General features: G+C 46.9%; 1 protein-coding gene across 2 annotated transcripts in view; it reads left to right on the forward strand.

The window, feature by feature from the left end:
* LOC106585250 (oxysterol-binding protein 2) overlaps positions 1-25239 on the forward strand; it is a 160406-nt gene that overhangs the window by 19035 nt on the left and 116132 nt on the right. The window contains exon 1 of one of the 2 annotated variants that reach the window (XM_045706696.2): positions 9711-10041. The exons of the other annotated variant lie outside the window; for it this stretch is intronic. Within the exon in view, the coding sequence (XP_045562652.2) occupies positions 9894-10041 (148 nt within the window). The 5' untranslated portion in view covers positions 9711-9893. Of the gene's footprint in view, positions 1-9710; positions 10042-25239 lie in introns of those variants that run through there. 2 annotated transcript variants of the gene reach the window in all.

A 25239-nucleotide genomic window follows, 5' to 3' on the forward strand; every position in this document is an offset into this window, starting at 1 on the left:
AGAGTATTTATATGTCAACTCAAACCTTGTGTCTCTCACTTGCTGTTTTGTAGCAACAGTCTTCCAACGACCTTCCACCTCCCCACCAACTGAAAGCCCGTCATTGGATCCTCGTTCTCCCAGCGGGAGGGTTTTGATGCCAGCTGCCTAGCATAGGGCAACCTGTCATCTGGTTCTGAGGGGCATTCCTGGGAGACGAGGCCTACCCCAAACTATTCAATAATATTCCAGATTAAATTCTGTCTCTGTTGTCATTCAGTGAAGCCTGGCGCACTGCTTTGCTTTATCTCGGCCAGGTCACAGTTGTAAATGAGAACTTGTTCTCAACTGGCCTACCTGGTTAAATACATTTTAAAAAGTACTTGATTGAAATATAGAGACACGGGGAACAAAATGGCGCCGTAGAGAGAACACGGTGTTTCAGCGAGCTCACGCGGTATTCGTAAATTTATATTCTTACATTAATCTCCTAGCTTGAAAAAGTGGTAGAATTGGCTAAATAAGTTACCCTACAATGAGTCTTGGCGACTATTTCTAAAAAATCTCCGACAACATGCCCAACAGAGCTACTAAGAAGTCGACCAAAACCGCCATCCGTGTAGATGTGCAGGAGGAGCTAGCTAACGTTAGCGAATCTAACAACATTGCGGATCCAGGCACAATGGACCTGGTGATTAAAAGGATGACGGATAACATTACTAAAGTGATCGATGTTAAGATAGGAACGGTCCTGGAAGCAATAGCAGGCCATTCAGCTGAACTACAGAGGGTTGTCAAACGTGTTGATGAGGCGGAAGGAAGAATTGCTACTGTGGAAACTTCAACTACATCCATGGACACTAAGATAAAAGCACTTGAGTAACAGGTGCGCGAAATGGCGGAGCACATTGACGACTTGGATAATCGAGGACGCAGATGCAATATACGTGTTGTGGGATTCCCGGAAAATTCAGAAGGGACACGTTCAGTAAAATCTTTTGAGGAATGGATCCCTGGCTACCTACAAATGGACACTAAGGCTGGTCGGGTGAAGCTAGACAGAGCACATCGCTCTCAAGCACCGATACCCGGTCCCAATCAGCGCCCACGACCAGTGGTTATAAAGTTCCACAACTTTACCGACAAGCAGCACGTCATGGATGCGGCTAGAAACATCGGTTCTGACGGTAGTCAACGTAAAGGTCCAAAGGTCTCATTCTTCAATGATTATTCCACAGCGGTTGTACGAAGGCGCAAGGCGTTTGATGAGGTGAAGGCTCGACTCAAGAGAATGAAGATCGACTACGCACTGCTGTACCCGGCCACATTGAAGATTATGGTCAACGGATCGCCTAAAAAACTCTACACATCTGAAGAGGCTGCTGCGTTTATTGACTCTCTCGGGTAAATAACCTTAAGCTGCACCTCCGCAGCATTGGATAACGTCTTATTTTATTTTTAATCTGATCATGAAACAGTGGTGTAAGTTCTCATGCGCTCCTGTTCAGTAACATTCGTATCGTTATTATTTTTCTTGCTAAAGTAACTGCCGCCGTAGCTCAGACTGAGAGATGTGTGAACCTATATTGGTGCCCAGGCTTGGTTTTAGGTGGAAGAGCCTCAATCTTCTTCTATTGATTTTAATTTCCACATATATAAAGGATGAGGCTATTGAGTGGCAATGCGGACTTAAGAGTCTACATTGGAAAGTTGAAATCCCCTGCATGTTAGCTAGTGGGAAAACCCCCTTTTGGATCTTTTCATGTTTAATTTTTGGGTTTAGTATAGTTCGAGTTCAGGGTTCATATCGTTTGTTTACGCTCAGTGAGATAGAGGAGAGTTCAACACATGGAAAAAGGTACCACCCCATTTTTACAGTAGGATTCAGTCTGGATATTGAATGGTCAAAGCGCAATGGCATGTAACAGACTACGTGTATGTACATGGAACATTAGAGGGAGCCATAACCCCATTAAAAGGAAGAAGGTACTGTCCTTTTTGAAAAAATAAAATATTGATATTGCCCTATTACAAGAAACTCATTTGAATGATAAGGAGCATCTGAAATTACAACAAGGGGGGTTTGGTCAAGTGTTTTTCTCATCATTTACATCCAGAAGTAGAGGTGTAGCAATTCTTGTGAAAAAGAACCTACCACTTAAGGTCTTGAAGTGTGTGAAAGATAAATTGGGTCGCTTTGTTATAATTAATGGTACTTTACAAGGGCAGAGCATTTCCATAATGAATATTTACTTCCCCCCTGCCCACCCCCCTGACTTCCTCACTAAGGTATTTCTAGACTTTTCAGAATTAAACTCAGACACTGCAGTGGTTGGAGGAGATTTTAATTGTTTGTTGAACCCCCTTATTGATAAGCTTCCCAGTGGTATAGCCTCACTCTCTCCTCAAGCTAAGTCACTTACAGCTATTTGTGACGATTTGGGGTATGCTGATGTTTGGAGAGCTTTTCATCCCTCCAACAGAGAGTTCACTTTTTTCTCTGCACCTCATGGATGTCAGACTAGAATAGATTACTTTTTTATGCCCAGGACGTCACTGCAGTCGGTTTTATCCGCTAGGGTAGGAAGCATAGTCATATCTGATCATGCGGAGGTGATCCTGGACATAAAACTCAACGGGGCATTCAATCAGTCAAGACACTGGAGGTTGAATACAACCATTCTTAAAGACCATACATTCACATCTTATTTTATTACAGAGTTTAAAGCATTTTTCTCTATTAACTCTCAATCAACAGATAACCCCTCACTCCTTTGGGAAACCTGTAAAGCGTACGCCAGGGGTCTGATTATGTCATACGCAGCCACTAAGAGGCGGAAAAAGCGTGAAAAGCAAAAAACACTAGAGGGTGAATTAGGAACTAAAGAGAAGGACTACATTGAAACTCCCACTCCTGCCCTATTAAAGGAAATATCAGTCATTAGATCAACGTTGGACTCCCTCCTAACACAGGACGCTGAAAAGAAAATGAGATTTGTCAAGCAAAAGCTATATGAACATGGCTATAAGCCAGGAAAGTACTTGGCGTACCTAGCTAAAAAGAGAGCTGACTCACAGTCAATTGCGGCTATTACTGATTCTGATGGCAATCATTTATATGAAAATAAATTGATAAATGACTCATTTAAGAAATTCTATGCAAATCTTTATGCCTCAGAACTGCCAAATGACGCACCCAAGTTAATGGAGAACTTCTTTTCTAAGATTGCGCTCCCTACTATCTCCGAAGAACAGAGGTCTCTCCTTAATGCTCCTATTACTGAGGAAGAGATAATGTCCGCAATTAAGAATCTGCAAAATGGTAAGGCCCCAGGACCGGACGGGTTTTGTAGTGAGTTCTATAAAGAATTCCATGGCCTGATCCTTGAGCCATTGCGTGATATGTTTAACCACTCATTTTCAAATGACCAGCTCCCCCAAACGCTGTGAGAAGCCAACAGTCTAGTTCCTCGTACAGACCAAATTCCCTTCTGAATGTGGATAGAAAATTGTTTTCTAAAATTCTAGCCACAAGATTAGAGGACTCACTGCCACTAATTGTGAAAGGAGACCAAACTGGCTTCATTAAGGGACGTAGGTCATGTAACAATGTCAGACGGCTTCTTAATGTAATTGAAGTCTACCAACGAAGTGCTATGGATGGTCTTGTGCTCTCCCTAGATGCTGAGAAAGCATTTGATCGTGTGGAGTGGTCTTACCTATTCTTTGCTCTAAATAAATTTGGTCTGGGGGACAACTTTATAAAATGGGTGAAAGTTTTATATGACGATCCTCAGGCTGCTGTCCTTACTAATGGACTACGGTCAAATAGCTTCCCTATACACAGAGGTACCAGACAGGGCTGTCCTTTGTCCCCCCTCCTATTCGCACTTGTTATGGAACCACTGGCCGAGGCCATCAGGGTAACGCCTGCTATACAGGGGCTGCTCATTGGTGATGTTCACCATAAAATAAGCTTGTATGCTGATGATGTCCTGATATTCATTTCTAATCCCGAGACTTCAATCACATCTCTTATTAATATTATTGAGTTATTCAGCGACTTCTCAGGCTACAAGATTAACCTAACTGAATCGGAGGCTATGCCACTTGGTAACCTTCACTCTGTACCTAATACTTCTCCCCCCTTCCCTTTTAAATGGTCTCCCTCAGGTTTTACGTATCTGGGTATATCTGTAACTCCAAAATTCCAACAAATGTACAAAGCCAATTTTGTTCCCTTGTTTGACACAATAAGACAGGATCTGGAGCGCTGGAACTCTCTTCCGATTTCATGGTTTGGTAGAATATCCCTCTTGAAAATGAACATTTTACCTAGGCTACTCTACCCAATCCAAATGATCCCAGTATTACTCTCCAATAAGGTAATAAAGGATGTAAATGGATGGCTAAGTTCCTTTATATGGAGTAAACGCAAGCCAAGACTTAAGATGGCAATATTGCAGCTGCCAAGTTCTATGGGTGCCTTGGATCTGCCCAATATCAGGTTCTATCAGTGGTGTGCCCACCTATGTTATATTTCAGACTGGATCACAAACGATGACCCCTCTATTTGGTTAGACATTGAGACTTCTCTTTCAAAATACCCTTTACAGGATCTTCTGTTTTTCACAAGTTTCAAGTCTGTAAAAGATCATTGTAACAACCCCATTACACTTAACACACTCAAAGTATGGAGGTCAGTTCAACGTTTCCTGGGAAGGTCCAAACTAACCTCTGCTCTTACCCCAATTCTTAACAACCCAGATTTTGCCCCAGGATTGCTGGATGCTGGCTTTAACGTTTGGCTTAATAAGGGCATACGCAGACTAAATGACTTATTTGCGGATAAGATTTTATTGTCATTTGAGCAGATGGTCGAGAAATATCAACTCCCAAAGCAGGACTTTTTCCGTTTCCTACAAGTAAGACATTATATTCTGAAGAGCACCACCTTAATTGGCAACCCTGATATGTCTGTCATTGAAAGAATGCTTTTTTTCCCACAAAAGAAAATGTCTGTAAGTCTGTTTTATGATGCTTTAAGGTCCTTTTCCGCTGTCGATACACAGAGGGTGAAACAAGTGTGGGAGAAAGAACTGTCTGTTACTATTGACGAAGAGATGTGGGAGTACATTTGGAAATATGCAAAAACAATATCTATATGTAATCGTACTAGAGCAATTCAATTAAGAATAATACACAGATTGCATATATCCCCAAATCGCAAACATGCTTTTAGCCCCTCTTCCACCTCTCCTCAGTGTCTTAAATGTAAAACTGATACAGGCACCCTAACACATTGTTTATGGTCATGTACCAAAATACAAAGATATTGGTCTGTTGTTCTGCAAGAAATTGAAAAGATCCTAGGGGTCGATCTAGAATTGGACCCAGTCTCTCTACTGTTAGGTCTCCCTAGTAGGCATGTAACTTCTGTGGGTAAGAGGAGGCTTTACAACATCCTCACCTTCGCAGCAAGGAAAAACATACTTTTACAGTGGATTAGTGATAAGGTTCCCTCTATTAAAGATTGGCATAAGATACTGTTTGAATGGGTGCCGCTGGAATATCTGACATGTACATTGCATTCTAAGACAGATCAGTTCTACAAAGTATGGGAACCTTACCTAAATTACCTAGAACCTGAAGTGTCAGCTATTATGCTGCGAGGATTCTCTTAGAATGGTGATCTATGTATTTCAGAATTACCCTGTACGGTCCATGTGGGGAACTCAACTTCTTGGTTTAAACTGAGCTTTTATTTTTTTATTTTTTGTTTAGTTTTATTTTGTATTTTTTTATTTCTGTTTATGTTTGATTAAATGTATGTATTGAGAGACGCAATGGGGGGGATGGGGTGAGAGAAGCGGGGAGAGGGAAATGGTGTGTGTGTGTGTGTGTGTGTGTGTGTGTGTGTGTGTGTGTGTGTGTGTGTGTGTGTGTGTGTGTGTGTGTGTGTGTGTGTGTGTGTGTGTGTGTGTACGTGCGTACATACATACATACGGATATGTGTAAGTGAGTGCTGTTTTTTTTTGCCTTGTCCTTGTTGTATCTCTTAATATGGGTGAAAATTGTAAAACTCCAATAAAAATACTGTTATAAAAAAAAAAAATATAGAGATACAGAGACAATGGAGTTGGCTAGATTTATGTTGATCCACTCTACCCTGGGATAGATTGATACAGAGGGAGGCGAGATGGGGGTGTGGATCAGTTTGTGTTGAGCTTTTATAATGTCCTTGAGACAGCCTTTCCTTTTAGAAGAGCAGTGTGCTAGACAGTTAGCCAGATGCCCACTCAGACTCAGGAAATTCATAGTGAACCAGTACTGAGGAGAGGGCCAGGGTCAGTAGGTGAAGGGAGCCCTTCATAGCACTAAATGGGATATTGTTGAGTATGGTAGATGTTTATCTCCTCAGGGGGACTATGCAGTAGAGCTGGGACGATAAACCGTAAATTATCGATACCGACCATTTATTGACTAATATCGATAATAACGATAAGTAGCCTCATGGAGGAATGTAAGCTTTAAAATGTAAAAAAGCCTCCTAATATGGGCTATTACTAATGGAACAATAATACCTCCCCTTACCTTTAAATGAGCCATGAACACAACCAGTCATATTTTCATCTGAGTGTCAAACAAATCACTTAAAAAACAAAGTTACCTTTGCACGTTCATTAAAAATAATTCCAGCACCCGAACAGTGCACTTTGCACCCGCCAACTTTCCTTCAATATTCAAGTGACTGAAACAAGCCCACCAGAGGAAGCATCTGAGCGAGAGAAAACACTCCTCTGTCTTACATGCCATACTCTTTTTGGCCAGACAGCATCAGATCCAGGTCAACCTACAGCAGTGTGTGTGTGTGTGTGAAAACATACCTGCCCTGTATATTCAAACACCTGCCCTGTATATTCAAACACACAACATAGAATATTCTTTCTTTCTCTGCCTCAATGCTGCAGCTTCATTTCAATTGTCACGTTTCCAATCATATCACAAGAAAGTGGAGTATGGGGAAGCCTTAAGCGGAGACATTATATAAAAACATATTATGAGTATAAAGAAATGTATTTTATGCCCAACTCACGAGTCCACTTGATGATCTGAGGCCTCTTCTGCATAATGGTAAGTCCACTACTGGTGGTAATACTTATATAAAAAAGTAACTGGTTTGTGGAAGCGTGCAACGTGTGTGTGTTTGTGTAAGCGTGCAGCGTGTGTGCGTGTTTGTGTGAGCGTGCAGTGTGTGTGCGTGTTTGTGTAAGCGTGCAGCGTGTGTTTGTGTAAGCGTGCAGCGTGTGTGTTTGTGTAAGTGTGCAACGTGTGTGTGTTTGTAAATGTGCAGCGTGTGTGTGTTTGTGTAAGCGTGCAGCGGTGTGTTTGTGTAAGTGTGCAGCGTGTGTGTGTGTTTGTGTAAGCGTGCAGCGTGTGTTTGTGTAAGCGTGTGTGCGTGTTTGGATAGTTCTCTCCCCAGCTCCCATACGCCTCACTGCCTCTAGAAGGATGAGTTAACACAAAGACCTGAGGGCCAGAGAGACACACAACCATGGAAGAGTAAATGTACTAATTCAGTGTGTGGATGAGTAACCGTGTGCTTTAGAAAGAGAGAGTTGTTTATCAACGGTAAATTCAAGACGTGACAGGTGAAAGTATTATGTCATTAGGTGCTCTAACAACGTTATGTTGTGTGTTTGAATATACAGGGCAGGTATGTTTTCTTCCTTCACACACCACCTCTCTCTATCTCCCAGTGCTGCTGTTTGTCACCTCCTCTCCATCTCCTGCCAATCTCCTGAGAGGGAAGGAGCTAATGCTTAAACACACCACACAAACACACACCACACAAACACACACCACAACACACACACCACCACCACACACACACACACACACACGCCTACCTCCAATACTGTGTGTGGATCCATATACCATTGAGCTGTGATCATGGACAGACTCACAGGACCACAGTAGCTCCTAACTGAAGTCAATTTAACTGAAGTCAATTCGTCTTTTCCACTTGATTAATCTGTAATTAGTGACAGAGCTGCTGCTCTTTCTTCATTAGCGGAGTCATGTTTGCCGTGGGTGAACAGCACTAATCCTCTACAACTGGCTGTTACAGCTAATAAATCTGTGTTATGTAAGCAGCCAGCAGGGGACAGTGTTTCTCCTCATACAGCCCAACTCAATGCATTTCTCACTTGGTTGGTTAACCAATATGAATTCAATGAGAAATACAGTAAAGAAAATGTGTAGTAAAAAAAATTAAAACCAGGTTAAATAAAACGTCTAGGAGAAATTGGGCAGTACAGCAGTGGGCAGTGAATCATAGTAAATGGAATATTGCTGTATTATAAACTGGGTGGTTTCGAGCCCTGAATCCTGATTGGCCTGACAGCCGTGGTATATCAGACCGTATACCACGGTATGACAAAACATTTTATTTGTACTGCTCTAATTACGTTGGTAACCAGTTTATAATGGCAATAAAGGCACCTCGGGGGTTTGTGGTATATGGCCAGTATACAGTGTCCAGGCACTCTGCATTGCGTCGTGAATAAGAACAGCCCTTAGCCGTGGTATATTGGCCATATACCACACCCCCTCAGGCCTTATTGATTAAATACATGGTATAATACTGTGTTAAATGGAAATTCCGAGCAGAGCTGTGACATCAGAGCAGCTCCTGGCCAGGTGCCTTCCTTCCTGTGTCTTTCCATGCAGCTCCTTCAGTCCTCTCCTCACTGCTGGATTAGAGTTGCTGTATTAGACTAATGGAGGAGCTGCCAGGAGGAGACAATCGATTGGCCTGGTTTAGGTGGAGAGGAACAGGAACAGTCAGGTGGCAGACACACAGAGGAGGCTCTTCCTCCATGGATGCCTCCCAAATGGCACCTTATTCCCTATAGTTCCCATATAGTTCTCTGGTAAAACAATAGTATACTATATTGCAAATAGGGTAGCCATTTGGATCGCACCCTCTCCCTCCATGTGTGCTCTGTCCAGGTCAATGTGGGAACAGAGTTATGTGCCTCTCAGTGGATCACAGTGAAGGCCATGGCCATGCATTGATCTGACTGGCTAAACAGAGATGCTCGATACACTATGTCGATACGCTATGTCGATCAATACTGGACACAAATCTTCTGTATGTGAATAGGCTGTGGTGCTGCTGCTGTTGTGTGTGATATGTTTTTGCAGTTGGTGATGTGTGTGAGCATTTGTTTTTTGCAGTTGCTGGTGTGTGTGTGTGAGGAATGTAAGCTGGTGGAGTTAGTGAGTGATTGATGGCTGTATTGAAGCTGGTGGCTGAACTCAGCTTTATGAGATGACTCTGTCCCTACCTCCCATGGCTATCACTGTCCACACCGCTGTTTATCTACACCCCTTGTCTGTTAGAACGGTCCCATGAGATGGGAAGCATCCATCCACGCCACCCCCCTTCACACAGTCCCACCATCTCTATGCTCCCTCCCTCCCTCCCTCGCACCACAGTACAGTAGGCTACATCCTTCCCTCTTTCTCCCTTCTTGCTTTCATCTCGGAGGAGGCTGGGTGGGTGGGTAGAAGTGTATGGTAATTCTCTGTCCATGGTCCTGAAACTTAGAGCGTATCGAAGGGATCAGTATTGGGATTGATTAGGAAAGGCTGTTGGAACATGCCTTACTGGTTCCCTCTGCTTTACCCCTCCCTCTCTCTCTTCACTCCCTCCCCGGTCTCCTCTCCCCGACCGTCTCCCTGCTTTCTTTCCCCACATTCGCTCTTTCACTCTCGCTTGCTCGCTCCCGCCCTCCCTCTGTTTCTCTTGTTTGCGCTCTCTCTCTCTCTCTCTCTCTCTCTCCCACTCTCGTTCTTTCTCAGTAAGTGGTTTACTGGGAATCTCACTCCGAGGGGCTCTGTCCTGAATGGAATCATCTTCTTATGCCTTTTCCAACTCATGCTCCGTACATCTTCCCAATTATCCCATTCCTAAAGAATTCCTTTCTCCCACATGGACTGGACTGGACACAGAAAAGGGCAAGAGCAGGAATTCAAGCACATTTAAACCTGTGAGTAAGTATAGCTTTCTCTCTGTTCAACTCATGCTCAGAGGGATAAAGGCTTGAGGAATAGTTGGGGTTAGTTGTTCATTTGTGTGAGAGTGCTGAGTACTACTGCTATTCAACTGTCTCAACATGCACAGGCTTCATTCACATACTAAAAACGGATGAACCTGAGTTCTGCTGCCAGATGTTTTTGTTAAGATGTTGAAAGACTAGTTGCTGTACCTGCGCCAAAACTCCAGTAGTCTTCCTTACAAATCAAATCAAAGTGTATTCCTCACATACACAGTTTACAACAGCTAGAAAAGATGCAGTGAAATGCTTAGCTTGTTCTCCATCTTTTTAAATGGTGAGACAACATGCTTTTAACACTTTTATTCCTATGACTGATCAAAGCTAGTTTTCTCATGGCTCTCTCTTGTCCGTCTGCAGCAGACATGGGGAACAATACGTTTGGAATGTCGTATCGCAGTATCGAAATGCAATACATAGAATCGTGAGATCGCAAAACATATTGAATCGGCACATAAGTATTGTGATAATAACATATTGTGAGGTCCCTGGCAATTCCCAGCCCTAGTACCAGCTAGCATGTTTGTCTCCTTGGAAGCTGTGGGAACGTACGTTGTTCGTATCCCATTGGTTCTGGGAACAAAGCCATACGTTTCCTGACCCGTAAAACAGAATTTTTTTTTTTTTACATTCTGAGAACAGAACTGAACATTTTTGCCTGTATGGGAACGTACATTTTTAGGTTGCAGGAAGATTGTGAGAACGTTTTACTATAGTTCCCTGAAAGTTTTATTAACATTCTGAAAACATGTTTCAATAAGACATCTAATATCACTGCTAGCTTAGTTGAACTGTTTTGAACTCCAAGCACAGATAGGACACTTGCTTTGGCATTAATCATGCAAACACATTGTAGCACAGCGTCAGTGAGGTTCAAACCTATGATCTTCTGTTCTCTTTCCATGGAATTAGTCCACTGTCCACTGCAGAATTAGTCCACTGCGCTGTTCATTTTAGTCCATTTAAACAGACCCCATTTCAAAGGAAACAAGCACTCATTAAGATCAGGTGTGGCCAATTAGTGGGAACTGCAAACACACCTGAACACACTTAACAAGAGGATAGAGAGTTTTGTTGACGCTGAGAAGGGAATGTTTATGTATTTAAATAACATTCTTAGAACGTTCTTTGAACGTTAATAATCTTTTCTTGTGGTTCTTATGGGACGTTTTCTTAATGATCTGAGAACATGACTTTAAATAGAACCACGAGGAAACCTGCAGAAAATGTTATGCTGAAGTACTGAAATTCCCCCAGAAGAATGTTGTTTCTTAACGTTCTCTGAACATTCTGAGAACATGAATTTAAATAGAACCATGAGGAAACCTGTAGGAAATGTTATGCTGAAGTGCTAAAATTCCCACCTAAGAAACATATGGTTCTCAGAACGTTATGTGCTATCTGGGCATCCTGCACCATTCCCAGAATGTTGTGGGAAGGTTGTATGCAAAATAACCATAGGACAACCATGCTCTCATCAAGCTCTAAGAAACATATGGTTCTCAGAACGTTATGTGCTAGCTTGTGTGTGTGTGTGTGTATGTAAATGAGAGAAGAACAATTAATATACATTTGATCAATATCGTGTGTTTGTTGTGTGTATTGTGCTCCATTTTGTAGCTCAGTGGTTTATTTCAGTGTGTGTGTGAGTGTATCAGTATGATTATGTTGTGTCTAATCCGTTTAGTTTTAGGTTTGTAGGCTTGGGCAGAGACACACAAACAGGCATGCGTGTGGATCCATGCTTGGAGACGTGGGTGTTTTGTATGCTGGAATAGTGGCCTCCCTGTTTTAACTGATCTCTTGGGACAACTGCATGCCTCGCCACCACACCTCACCCCCCCTCTTTCTCTTCGTCTTTTCCTGTTCTCAGTTGTCTCTGTGCTGTAGGGAGGGTGTCTGTCTGTGAGTTTGAAGCTGTGCTGTCACATACTGAGTCTGACCTTTCTGAACCAACACATTCCCCAGATGAAAGCACAGAACTCCCGGACCCACTGCACTGACATGCCAACCCCCCCCCCCCCCCCTCTCTCTCTCTCTCTCTCTCTCTCTCTCTCTCTCTCTCTCTCTCTCTCTCTCTCTCTCTCTATCACCTCCTCCCTGACCTCTCTCTCTCCCACTCTCTCTCTCTCTCTCTCTATCACCTCCTCCCTGACCTCTCTCTCTCCCATCTCTCTCTCCATCACCACCTCCCTGACCTCTCTCCATTTTTCTCTCTCCAACCCTCCCCTCTTTCCAGTCTATCGACACTTCCATCTTTCTCTCACCCTCTGCTCTTTCTCCCACTTGCATTCTTTCAAATACAGTACTTCTCTTTCCCTCTCTTGCTCAATATCTCTGTTTTCACCCCTCTCGCTCTCTCTCTCTCTCTCTCTCTCGCTCTCTCTCTTTCCTATCCCATTCAGAGGTGACACAGGGCAGACAGTGTCCCAGATATTTAGCACCAGTGGTTTGAATGGTCTTTAAATATGCCCCATCAGGGGAAAGAGCTGTCTGGACTGGACAATGATGGCATTCCAGTCCCTCCCATATCACGTAGGCACAGGGCTGGAGCAATACTCATAAATACCAGAGCCACTGTACGGCTCTCTCTGTTCCCGTTCCATTTTACACGGATGTGCATTGGGGGGGGGGGGGGGGGCAGGCAATGTTATCTAAGCATTGTGCGTTCTGTGTCTTACTGAATAAGACAACCACAACCAGTCTATGGTTTAATGGCTTCGGTAACTATGTTAATCACTGCACAAACTGCCAGGGAACAATGTGTGTACTTTGTTTAGGCACAGTAACGTTACAGCATTCAGTACACTGGTGATATTGTGTGGGGCTTTTCTGTACTGGGATTAGTGTCTTCTGTATGGATTGAGGGTGTCCAATGAGGATCTGTATGCTGCTGCATGAAAGACAAATCCATTGGGATGCAGAATGAGGGTTTTGTGACCCAGCCAAAACACACACACACACACACACACACACACACACACACACACACACACACACACACACACATATATACTTATTCACCTTGGAGAAGAGGATTCTCAGTTTCTGGTGGGAACACAGAGGGAAGAAGTGTTTTTTTCTCTTAAAACAGTTAAACTTCTAAACTCCTTTAACTTTGGTTGATGACAGACAGCTGTTGTTTTGGGGTATTTTGATTTGCTCCGGTTTCCTTCCTAATTGGATTGCTGTCCCGTGGTTTATCTAGATCAGTTGTCATCTGCAGCTGATTACCCCCCCCCCCCCCTCCCCTCAGCAGCCTAGGAGCATGTGTTACACACTGGAACTGTACATGCTTTAATCAGTGCGCACGGGCAGTTCACTGTGGCAGTTCACTGTGGCAGTTCACTGCCACGCTCAAATGGATGATGAGAAGGGAGTGCGGCTGATAGGGGAAAAAGGTCCGTGTGTGTACTTGCGTGTATGTAATGTCCATGTGAAAATTATAGTCTCGTTTGGTAAGTGCGGTTATGTGAAATTGCCTAGAGTTTAACAGCTTTTCTTTATAAAATAACACATTTTGAGTGCTGTGCTGCAGATATGAGCGAGTTTACCGGTCCAGTTCACATTTATTCCCCTTGACTTTTCATCCTGTCATCTACTACAGTCCCCCCTGCCCGGTCCCTCATTAGCATGGCAGGCCAGTGGCAGGGCTTGGAGCAGGCAGCTTACCCTGACCCACCTGGCAGCCATCCTGGCATCAGTTGGCCCATCTGACAGGGGGACGGGACAGGGAGACGGAGGCGGGGGACGGGGGACGGGGGCAGGGGTGGGAGTTTGTATGGGTTGGGGGCTCTGACTGTCTGTCTATCTCTGTGATTTAAGACGCATCATAATGTTTCAGTTCCCTGATGTTGAAGTCTGTCTTGGTCTTGTGTATTCTCATGTTCAGTAAGATCAGACAGTTGCCTATCCTGCCAGTTAGTTATTTGCTTTAAGTTACTCAGTGATTCTCTGTTTGGCTGGCTGACGATCAGCTATGCCAGTTGGGTGTTGTGCCAAGGCTGGCATTCTGGGGCTGGGGGCCATGGAGGGGTTTGATACTGATGGGAACAGCACCTTCAAATGGCACCCCGTTTCCTATATAGTGCGCTACTTTTGACCAGGGCCCATTGGCTTTGGACAAAAGTTGTGCACTATGTAGGGAATAGGGTGCCATTAGGACACAGCTGAAAGCAGCTTCATAAGGTCTGCTTTCCTTCCCCCTCACCAGAAGAGGGAAAACCTGGCACCAGGCTGACAGTGTAGACAAGGACCTGTTCTGTCTTTCTTTCTGTCACCTCTCCTCGCATTCCCATAGTCCTTTCTGCTAACTGTCCTACTTCCTGTAGTCATTGTAGCCAACATTTTTCTCAGTATGCTGTGTGTGCTTGTGTGTTTCTCAGTATGCTGTGTGTGCTTGTGTGTTTCTCAGTATGCTGCGTGGGCTTGTGTGTTTCTCAGTATGCTGCGTGGGCTTGTGTGTTTCTCAGTATGCTGCGTGGGCTTGTGTGTTTCTCAGTATGCTGCGTGGGCTTGTGTGTTTCTCAGTATGCTGCGTGGGCTTGTGTGTTTCTCAGTATGCTGCGTGGGCTTGTGTGTTTCTCAGTATGCTGCGTGGGCTTGTGTGTTTCTCAGTATGCTGCGTGGGCTTGTGTGTTTCTCAGTATGCTGCATGGGCTTGTGTGTTTCTCAGTATGCTGCGTGTGCTTGTGTGTTTCTCAGTATGCTGCGTGTGCTTGTGTGTTTCTCAGTATGCTGCTTGTGTGTTTCTGTGTTTGAGTGTGTGTGTGTGCTATGCATATTCAGTAGTTGCTAGCTGGGATGACTCATGGCTCCAGTGTATTGACTGGCAGCTGTATTTGCGATGTGCTGCAAGGGGCATAAATATGAAGTGTTGTGTCAGCCTGTAATTGCCAGATCATCAAGTCGATACATTCCACCCTGCAATAAAACGGCGCCAGGCTCAGGCAGGAAGCAGTCACTCTCTGCTCCAACACTATGGTTAATTAAAGATCCTCAACGTCCTTGTGATGACTGGCTTATTATCGCCATAGGAGGAGATCAGCCAATAGGGCAGGAGGAATGGAGATCGTATTTCAGAGGTAATCATGGCGGTCATTTCATTTATAGTAGGAGGCATTACTTCTTGGTCAGCATCAATTGAAAAAAGAACATAAAGAATTTTTTTTTTTAAATGCAAAAATGTTCCTTTGGCTGCCACCACCATAACTACTGTCCTCTTTAAAATTGGCCATCGCCCACAGAAAGTTTCCTCCATAATTGCACATTTCTTGTTAAAACATTGCTCCCTTTTTCTCGGAGGAAAAATGTTAACCCCTTTGAACTGAGACACTTAGGTGGGTCTAAAACTAATGAGCACCAAGTATTTGATTTGATTGGGGCTGTGAGGAGAAATGTCTGGGTTTTATTTCCAAACGCAGTAATTGGGCTAATGAGAATGTTATTTAACAAAGTTTAAACGTCCTCACTTTGGTTAGTCTGTGTTTCAGACCGACTGATCTAGAATGCTGTGTTCTCTGCTCTCTTGTCTGGTTTACATCACCAGGGTTCTGGCGGGGTGAATAGGGCTACAGGTCATTTACCAAAGTTACCAGAATCTTCAGTAATTTTGGTAATTAACAGAAAATCTATGGCAATCTATCGTAACCTTGGTCATTTATACTTTAATAAAACATTCATATATAGTATTCATTTTATAGTATTCAACTGCCACCAGCTTGACGACAAAACATTGACAACAAATACATATTGACATAGTAAAATAAAACAAATATATATATTTCATGCTGAAACCCTCATATTAAACACCAATGGTATTCCCTAAATTGATGGTTTATATTTAAGATAATGTTTTACAGCTTTGTCATTCTATTTTTTATTTTAAAATCCTCTTATTGAATTATTTCCTAGACGTTACATGTGATATGGCCAGAGAGAAAGCCTGAGATAATTACAGACACCTGTGATAAACTGAAGTACCTCAAACGACCACTAGATGTCTTGTGATAGATTACATAAAATCCTTGAAAGATACCAAAATTCTGGTAATTTACTGGTAAACTTTCAAAGTTTCCACCTTTGCAACCCTAGCTACACCCCATTGGACTGGATGTGTTTACAGTAGGCTAACAGTAGGGTAATGCAGTATGACAACAGTGATAATAAAGCCTAATTATGTTATTTCGTTGCAGTGTGTAGGCTGCTGTCTATTTAAGCAATAAGGCATGAGGGGGTGTGGTATATGGCCAATATACCACGGCTAAGGGCTATTCTTAAGCACGACGCAATGCGGAGTGCCTGGACACAACCCTTAGCCATGGTATATTGGCCATATACCTCAAACCCCCAAGGTGACTTATTGCCATTATAAACTGGTTACCAACGTAATTAGAGCAGTAAAAATAAATGTATACGGTCTGATATACCATGGCTGCCAGCCAATCAGCATTGAGTGCTCGAACCACCCAGTTTATAATAACCTATAAGTGACCTGACTAAAGAGATTGATCACAGGGTTGGTTGAGTTGATACACAGTGTGTGTGCTTCTGCTTATTCTGTCCGCTGGATCCTACTGTAGTGACGATGCATCATGCATGACATTCAGAGACCATTGGTACTGTGGCGTTATCTCACACATCCACAGACACACACCAGTGGAACCAATTTCAGCTATAGCTTTGCATTGTAACCCTCTGTTTAAAGGAGATCGTTCATTATTAAGGTCAAGTGTGATGTTAATGGAGGTAGCGGGCTTTCCTCCCTGTCCTCGTGGTACAAGCCTCAGGACATGTGCGTTCTGCACACCAGAACACACTTTCCCCCCCAGCACACTGAGAGCCACCAGCACCCAACAGCACCATCTGATCTCTCGCTGACACTATTACAGCTCTGTGTTCACAGCTCCTCTTTTCTCACTTTAGGCTATTTGAAATGTGGCTGCAGAATTTCTGGCACTGTGGCCAAGCAAATGTGTGCAAATGCATACTATATGCATTTGTGTGTGAATTCTCCCTGTTCCTACACCCCCCCTCCCTGTTCCTACACCCCCCCTCCCTGTTCCTACACCCCCCCTCCCTGTTCCTACACCCCTCCTCCCTGTCCCTACACCCCCCCTCCCTGTTCCTACACCCCTCCTCCCTGTTCCTACACCCCCCCTCCCTGTTCCTACAACCCTCCTCCCTGTTCCTACACCCCTCCTCCCTGTTCCTACACCCCTCCTCCCTGTTCCTACACCCCCCCTCCCTGTTCCTACACCCCTCCTCCCTGTTCCTACACCCCTCCTCCCTGTTCCTACACCCCTCCTCCCTGTTCCTACAACCCTCCTCCCTGTTCCTACACCCCCCCTCCCTGTTCCTACACCCCTCCTCCCTGTTCCTACACCCCCCCTCCCTGTTCCTACACCCCCCCTCCCTGTTCCTACACCCCTCGTCCCTGTTCCTACACCCCTCGTCCCTGTTCCTACACCCCTCCTCCCTGTTCCTACACCCCTCCTCCCTGTTCCTACACCCCTCCTCCCTGTTCCTACACCCCCCCTCCCTGTTCCTACACCCCCCCTCCCTGTTCCTACACCCCTCCTCCCTGTTCCTACACCCCCCCTCCCTGTTCCTACACCCCCCCTCCCTGTTCCTACACCCCTCGTCCCTGTTCCTACACCCCTCCTCCCTGTTCCTACAACCCTCCTCCCTGTTCCTACACCCCCCCTCCCTGTTCCTACACCCCTCCTCCCTGTTCCTACACCCCCCCTCCCTGTTCCTACACCCCCCCTCCCTGTTCCTACACCCCTCCTCCCTGTTCCTACACCCCCCCTCCCTGTTCCTACACCCCTCGTCCCTGTTCCTACACCCCTCGTCCCTGTTCCTACACCCCTCCTCCCTGTTCCTACACCCCCCCTCCCTGTTCCTACACCCCTCGTCCCTGTTCCTACACCCCTCGTCCCTGTTCCTACACCCCTCGTCCCTGTTCCTACACCCCCCTCCCTGTCCCTACACCCCCCCTCCCTGTTCCTACACCCCCCCTCCCTGTTCCTACACCCCTCGTCCCTGTTCCTACACCCCTCCTCCCTGTCCCTACACCCCTCCTCCCTGTTCCTACACCCCTCCTCCCTGTTCCTACACCCCTCCTCCCTGTTCCTACACCCCCCCTCCCTGTTCCTACACCCTCCCTCCCTGTTCCTACACCCCTCGTCCCTGTTCCTACACCCCTCGTCCCTGTTCCTACACCCCTCGTCCCTGTTCCTACACCCCCCTCCCTGTCCCTACACCCCCCCTCCCTGTTCCTACACCCCCCCTCCCTGTTCCTACACCCCTCGTCCCTGTTCCTACACCCCTCGTCCCTGTCCCTACACCCCTCCTCCCTGTTCCTACACCCCTCCTCCCTGTTCCTACACCCCTCCTCCCTGTTCCTACACCCCCCCTCCCTGTTCCTACACCCCCCCCTCCCTGTTCCTACACCCCCCTCCCTGTCCCTACACCCCCCCTCCCTGTCCCTCTAACCCCCCCTCCCTGTCCCTATAACCCCCCCTCCCTGTCCCTATAACCCCTGTCCCTATAACCCCTGTCCCTCTAACCCCCCTCCCTGTCCCTCTAACCCCCCTCCCTGTCCCTCTAACCCCCCTCCCTGTCCCTCTAACCCCCCTCCCTGTCCCTATAACCCCTCTCCCTCTCCCTGTCCCTCTAACCCCCCTCTCTGTCCCTATAACCCCTCTCCCTGTCCAGGGTTCTCCCCATAGAATGTAAGAGGGGTGCTGCGCCACCTTGTGGACTGGCTGCACCACTATGTAAAAACAAAGTACATGTTTTAAAAAATGTATACTTTTAACTTTATTTGTTGTCATTTAAGGCGAGGCACCACACCTTAATATAGTATATTTTGTTCTAGATCGCAGGAAATGGCAGTTACAGGTGTTCTCAGCAGCACCACCTTGTTAAAAAAATCCTGGGGAGAACCCTGCTGTCCCTGTCCCCATCTCCATCTGTCTATCCCTGTTCCTACACTCCCTGTCCCTCCCTATTTCTACACCCCTCTCCCTGTCCATCTCCATGTCCCTATAGCCACTCTCCCTGTTCCTACACCCCTCTCCCTGTCCATCTCCATGTCCCTATAGCCACTCTCCCTGTTCCTACACCCCTCTCCCTGTCCATCTCCATGTCCCTATAGCCACTCTCCCTGTTCCTACACTCCCTGTCCCTCCCTATTTCTACACCCCTCTCCCTGTCCATCTCCATGTCCCTATAGCCACTCTCCCTGTTCCTACACCCCTCTCCCTGTCCATCTCCATGTCCCTATAGCCACTCTCCCTGTTCCTACACCCCTCTCCCTGTCCATCTCCATGTCCCTATAGCCACTCTCCCTGTTCCTACACTCCCTGTCCCTCCCTATTTCTACACCCCTCTCCCTGTCCATCTCCATGTCCCTATAGCCACTCTCCCTGTTCCTACACTCCCTGTCCCTCCCTATTTCTACACCCCTCTCCCTGTCCATCTCCATGTCCCTATAGCCACTCTCCCTGTTCCTACACCCCCTCTCCCTCCCTATTTCTACACCCCTCTCCCTGTCCATCTCCATGTCCCTATAGCCACTCTCCCTGTTCCTACACTCCCTGTCCCTCCCTATTTCTACACCCCTCTCCCTGTCCATCTCCATGTCCCTATAGCCACTCTCCCTGTTCCTACACTCCCTGTCCCTCCCTATTTCTACACCCCTCTCCCTGTCCATCTCCATGTCCCTATAGCCACTCTCCCTGTTCCTACACTCCCTGTCCCTCCCTATTTCTACACCCCTCTCCCTGTCCATCTCCATGTCCCTATAGCCACTCTCCCTGTTCCTACACCCCCTCTCCCTCCCTATTTCTACACCCCTCTCCCTGTCCATCTCCATGTCCCTATAGCCACTCTCCCTGTTCCTACACTCCCTGTCCCTCCCTATTTCTACACCCCTCTCCCTGTCCATCTCCATGTCCCTATAGCCACTCTCCCTGTTCCTACACCCCCTCTCCCTCCCTATTTCTACACCCCTCTCCCTGTCCATCTCCATGTCCCTATAGCCACTCTCCCTGTTCCTACACCCCCTCTCCCTCCCTATTTCTACACCCCTCTCCCTGTCCATCTCCATGTCCCTATAGCCACTCTCCCTGTTCCTACACTCCCTGTCCCTCCCTATTTCTACACCCCTCTCCCTGTCCATCTCCATGTCCCTATAGCCACTCTCCCTGTTCCTACACTCCCTGTCCCTCCCTATTTCTACACCCCTCTCCCTGTCCATCTCCATGTCCCTATAGCCACTCTCCCTGTTCCTACACTCCCTGTCCCTCCCTATTTCTACACCCCTCTCCCTGTCCATCTCCATGTCCCTATAGCCACTCTCCCTGTTCCTACACCCCCTCTCCCTGTCCATCTCCATGTCCCTATACCCCCTCTCCCTGTCCATCTCCATGTCCCTATACCCCCTCTCTCTGTCCATCTCCATGTCCCTGTACCCTGTCTCCATCTCCATGTCCCTATACCCCCTCTCCATCTCCATGTCCCTATACCCCCTCTCCATCTCCATGTCCCTATACCCCCTCTCCATCTCCATGTCCCTATACCCCCTCTCCATCTCCATGTCCCTATACCCCCTCTCCATCTCCATGTCCCTATACCCCCTCTCCATCTCCATGTCCCTATACCCCCTCTCCATCTCCATGTCCCTATACCCCCTCTCCATCTCCATGTCCCTATACCCCCTCTCCATCTCCATCTCCATGTCCCTATAGCCACTCTCCCTGTCCATCTCCCTGTCCCTATACCCCCTCTCCCTGTCCATCTCCCTGTCCCTATACCCCCTCTCCCTGTCCATACCATGTCCCTATACCCCCTCTCCCTGTTCCTATACCCCCTCTCCCTGTCCATCTCCCTGTCCCTATACCCCTCTCCCTGTCCATCTCCATGTCCCTATAGCCACTCTCCCTGTCCCTGTCCCTATACCCCTCTCCCTGTCCATGTCCCTGTCCCTATACCCCTGTCCCTGTCCCTATACCCCTCTCCCTGTCCATCTCCATGTCCCTATACCCCCTGTCCATGTCCCTATACCCCCTCTCCCTGTCCATCTCCCTGTCCCTATACCCCTCTCCCTGTCCATCTCCATGTCCCTATACCCCCTCTCCCTGTCCATCTCCCTGTCCCTAACCCCTGTCCATCTCCATGTCCCTATACCCCCTCTCCCTGTCCATCTCCATGTCCCTATAGCCACTCTTCCTCTCCCTGTTCCTGCACCCCCTCTCCCTGTCCCTCTCGCTGTTCCTACACCCCCTCTCTCTGTCCATCTCCATGTCCCTGTACCCTGTCTCCCTCTCCATCTCCATGTCCCTATACCCCCTCTCCCTGTCCCTTCATCCCCTCTCCCAAACACCTTCAGGATATACAACTTTCTACCATGATGCCCTACAATACAAGTCTACTTTAGAGCAGCACATGTAGCAGCGTGTAAAATATCCAGATTGTTGCATATGTGCACAGGTACCAGTAACACCAGAGATCTTCATGTCTCAGTCAGGAACCTGCTGTCATGGCATTTTACTGTCCATTTTACAGACAAGCACTTTTTTTGTAGTTTTTTTCCCCTGTTTCATGGTATCCAATTGGTAGTTACAGTCTTGTCTCATCGCTGCAACTCCGGTACGGACTCGGGAGAGGCGACGGTCGAGAGCCGTGCGTCCTCCGAAACACGACCCAACCAAGCCGCACTGCTTCTTGACACAATGCCCACTTAACCCAGAAGCCAGCCGCACTAATGTGTCGGAGGAAACACCGTACACCTGGCGACCGTGTCAGCGTGAACTGCGCCCGGCCCGCCACTGGAGTCGCTAGTTCGCGACATCCCAGCCGGCCAAACCCTCCCCTAACCCGGACGACGCTGGGCCAATTGTGCGTCGCCCCATGGGTCTCTCGGTCGCGGCCGGCTGCGACAGAGCCTGGACTCGAACCCAGAATCTCTAGTGGCACAGCTAGCACTGCCTTAGACCACTGCTCCACGCGGGAGGCCTGACAAGCACTGTTTATAAAAGTATTATGACATCTCATGGAGCTGCCGTCAATACACACACATCGTCATGGTGCTTCCTTCCCAAAGGCAGCAGCTTGAGCAGAATTCAAGTGGATAACGACCACCATAAAAAAACGATGCTCATTAGCGATGCTCATTAGCGATGCTCATTAGCGATGCTCATTTGGACTGAGACAACATTGGCTTCGAGGGCTAAAGAGGCCATGATCAGAAGACAGCCAAGCTGGTGTAAAGGAACGTGTGTGTTACGTTATCGTTGGGATACGTGTGTGTATCCATGTGCATCGCTGTAAGTGAGACTCTTCCCCTTCTTCAAAGTGCCCACACACATGCACAAACACACACACGCACAGGGGGGAGAAATCCGTGCGGTGGTCAAGATCACCTTGGAGTGGGAATGCAGCACACTGCATAATCCCTTGGCAGCTGTATCGAAATGATCACCTCCTCCCTTCCAAACACTGTGCTGTGTGTGGAGCAGAGCAGTCCATGCTGCCGAGGAGAGTAGCCGTACAGTAAACCTAGTGTCATATCTCTGCTATCACATCTCTGCATTGACCTTGCCCTTTCTAGAGGAATGCGCAGTGGTCTGATAGCTGCTTTTTGTCTCTTCGGGAAAGCTGGACGAGGGAGTGAGGCAGAGAAAATAACAGGGACGTGAACGGTGGCAGATTGTTTGACATATATATATGTGTTATTTCATAGTTGTGATGTCTTCACTATTATTCTACAATGTAGAAAATAGTAAAAATAAAGAACAACCCTTGAATGAGTAGGTGTGTCCAAACTTTTGACTGGTACTGTATGTCCTTGACTGTAGTTTCCACATGGGGTTATCTCATCGTCACCCACACACACACCTGCACATGGCAGTAGTTCTGTGACCTGTGAAGCGCTGTCCCTGTGCTAACGGACTTATGCAGTCAAGCAGGGAAGGCTCTCTCGCTCCCTCTCTCGCTCCCTTCCTCCTTTTCTCCTTTCCACTCGCTCCACTGCATTGAGAAAAGCATGTGGATGAGAATTTGTTGTGATGTGAGTGTCTGCGCAGCGTGAGTGTGTGTGTTTTGGGTTTGAGAGGTTTTCAGAGAGGAAGAGAGCCAGCGCTAGGAGAGGGAGGAAACACGAATGCAAGAGGGGGAGCACCTGCCTCACTCCACTTGTCTTTGTGTGCGGGAGTTCAGGCGTGTGTGTGTGAATGTGTGTGTTTGAGCAGTGTGTGTGTGTGTGTGTGTGTGTGCGTACGCTGCAATGCTGATTAAGGACAATCGCTGCTGCCTCCGCCCCCCCCGCGCCAGATGATGTAGCGGCCCAGGGCAGTGTCGCTCTCGGGGAGCGCCAGGCCTGCAGAGCAGAGAGGAGAGAGAGAGAGAGAGAGGGGGATGAAGGGCCGGGGCTGCTTGGAGCCAGGGACAGACCACTCCTTCTGCAACTCGGGCTGCCTCGGTAAACTGAACCAGGGTCAGTACAGCAGCTACAACTCAGCCTCAGGAGGAGACAGCCTCAACACTCCTCTCACTCCACCCCGAAGGAAAAACTCAGCCTGCCATCTCCTCCACCTCGTATGCCTCGGAGGTATCCATCCATCTGTCTGTATTGCTCCGGTGCGCTCTGGCTTTTGTCTTTATCCCGTGCTGCTTGGGTCCAGCTGCAGCCTGGCCGGCCTTAGGGCTCTGGATCATCCTTCTCCTACATAGCAGCAGCAGATTTGAGATGGGTGAACCTGGGTTTATTAGAACACACCCACCCCTCCCTCTCCTCTCTCCCTTCCTCTCGCTCCCCCTACCTCCCCACCACTCTTCCTCTGCTCCATCCTCTCTTTCTCTTCCCCCATTCACTCCCTCTGTCTTTCAGCTGCTTCACCTTGCATTTGAATGTAGAAGTGATGTAATATTTTTATTTGTAACATGCTAGCTAGTCCCTAGCTGTGCACATCTGCATGCCATAGTTGTGTCTGTGCATGTACAGTATAGAGTGTAGAGCATTAATAATACCGGTAGTCCTTATGACATTGGGGATTGTAATGATGCAAGGTCCTGCGGTCCCCTGGGTCCTAGAGGCCCTCGCAGCAGAGTCATAGAGAGGATGACCACACTGATGCAGTTCAATGCAGAGTATGATACTGCACTAGTATAGACTAACTACTCTATTAATCTATAGGCTACTGCATTTTGATGGAGGTCGGTTTAATTATGATTAGTAAGTGTGAAAAACATGCAATAAGTTATTTTTAGGGGATTGTAAGTTTCGCACAGCAATTTATCAGTCCAAGGTTATATTTGGTTCTTAGTTTTCCATGTCAGCAGTGTGCCAGAGTGTGTGTGTGACTGTTAGTGCAGGCCTTTGTAACTAAGCATTGTTTTTTTGGTCAGTGAATGTGAGGGAAAGTGATGGGAATGAACTCCATTCATGTCCCACATCACTGGAGTTTACAGTCTGTTTCCAGGGATGTGTTGAGTGAGTTGAGCTGTGGTTGCAATTCTGTCAGTTAAAGTTTTTAATTTTCATTGTCATCATTTGGTCCTTTTGTTTGGTCAGTCTCTTATACCGTATACTCTTCTGCACAATCAAAAATGTTTCTCTCCCATCCTCCATACCTCTCTCTCCCTGCTGGAGGCAGTAGTGATGGCTGAGTAGGACTGCTGTGTGCTCTGCCCTGGGCTCTAAGTAGTCTCTACTTTTCCCTTTATTTGTTCACCTAGTTGACTTAGGAGGCCATGTCAGGACTCACGAAGACGAGCTTACACACACACACACACACACACACACACACACACACACACACACACACACACACACACACACACACACACACACACACACACACACACACAGAGTTTTGAATTGCTATCCTTGTGGATTGATTCCCATCCAAAATCCAATTTTCCCTAACCCCACCATAATGCTAAACCTAACCTTTTTTTAACTATGCAAGTCAGTTAAGAACAAATAGGAACAGTGAGTTAACTTCCTTGTGCAGGGGCAGAATGGCAGATTTTTACCTTGTCAGCTCAGGGATTCAATCTTGCAACCTTTCAGTTACTAGTCCAACACTCTAACCATTAGGCTACCTGCCGCCCCTAACCTTAAAAACCT

This window comes from Salmo salar, chromosome 24 (genome assembly GCF_965601325.2).
Source record: "Salmo salar chromosome 24, fSalSal1, whole genome shotgun sequence".
Lineage (NCBI taxonomy): Eukaryota > Metazoa > Chordata > Actinopteri > Salmoniformes > Salmonidae > Salmo > Salmo salar.